A 1351-nucleotide genomic window follows, 5' to 3' on the forward strand; every position below is an offset into this window, starting at 1 on the left:
ACTTGATCGATATGAGCAACGGTCAAGTAATTTTATTATTATTTTACCGGCAATAACTTTGAGCTAAGAGGATGTGAACGTTTCACGTTTGTATGTTTTAACGAATAATATGATCACATGGTGATAAACAAAACGCATAAAAATGTTANGCGTAACAAAGAACTACACGTAGAGCAATAGAACCAATGAGCAATTTGTTCTTATGAAGCAGCGACATAATTGGCTACCACATTTTCCCGCGTTATTCCCTAACTAACTTCCGCAGCGCGGCAAGCGTTTCGCGCATAGGACGCGCTTATACGTACAATTGCGCATGCGGAAAATAGATCGTCGTATCGACACGTGATCGCTGTGAGTGATTACAGTGGTATCAATGCGCCGGTTTTGTCACTATTCAACATGGAGTCGTAGGCAACGGTAGCATCGGGTACGGCGAGGAGACGAAGAAGTAAGTACTTTTATTATTTTTTTCATAATAATATAATACACTTGTATTATTTTTATATATTTTTAATATATTTCAACAAATAAATAAATAAATATTTCTTTTTTCAGGACAAACTGCACCAATCCTAGATCGATCTCCCGTGAAAGAAGCCAAAGAACGACAACCAGAGAACGATCGGCCGGCGGCGAACAATCGACCGCCAGCGAACGATCAGCCGCCAGCTAATTATCGGCCACCAGCTAACGATCAGCCGCTGGCAAATGATCGGCCGCCAGCGAACAATCGACCACCATCGAACGATCAGCAGGCAGCTAACAATCGGCCGCCAGCGAACGATCAGCCGCCAGCTTACAACAGGCCACCAGCTAACGATTGGCCACCAGCTATCAATCGGCCGCCAGCAAACGATCAGCCGCCAGCTTACAACAGGCCACCAGCTAACGATTGGCCGCTAGCTATCAATCGGCCGCCAGCGAACGATCAGCCGCCAGCTTACAATAGGCCACCAGCTAACGATTGGCCGCCAGCAAACGATCAACCGCCAGCAAACGAAACAATGGCGTGGATGACGATGTGGGCTCGAGCTTCTTCACAAGATTATGAAAAGGTAAGTATTGAACAGACAATCTCATTCTCTCTCTCTCTTTCTTTCTCTCAGTCTCTCTCTCTCTCTCTCTCTCTCTCTCTCTCTTTCTCTCTCTCTTATGGAGATATACGTGTGTGTGTGTGGGTGTGTGTGTAAATTTCAGTTTTCTCTTTCAATTGTGTTGTGATTGTTAAAGATAAAGTATATGTATATCTCAATCTTTTTATTGTGCTGTCTTGGCAAATGTAAAATGTTAGCTTCATATATTGTAATATACAAATATTAATATTTTACATGTATAATAACGTTATATTTAA

At 42.7% G+C, this 1351-nt stretch overlaps 1 protein-coding gene across 1 annotated transcript in view; it reads left to right on the forward strand.

The window, feature by feature from the left end:
- Window positions 1-555: 555 nt before the first annotated feature.
- The window catches only part of LOC109862035 (altered inheritance of mitochondria protein 3-like), a gene marked incomplete at its 5' end in the record, with an annotated part of 2512 nt that continues 1716 nt past the window's right edge, over window positions 556-1351 (forward strand). The window contains one exon of the mRNA XM_020441924.1: window positions 556-1055. Coding sequence (XP_020297513.1) covers window positions 556-1055 — 500 coding nt within the window. The remainder of the gene's footprint in view (window positions 1056-1351) is intronic.

This window comes from Pseudomyrmex gracilis, unplaced genomic scaffold (genome assembly GCF_002006095.1).
Source record: "Pseudomyrmex gracilis isolate BER0280 unplaced genomic scaffold, ASM200609v1 scaffold_1295, whole genome shotgun sequence".
In the NCBI taxonomy this organism is placed as follows: domain Eukaryota; kingdom Metazoa; phylum Arthropoda; class Insecta; order Hymenoptera; family Formicidae; genus Pseudomyrmex; species Pseudomyrmex gracilis.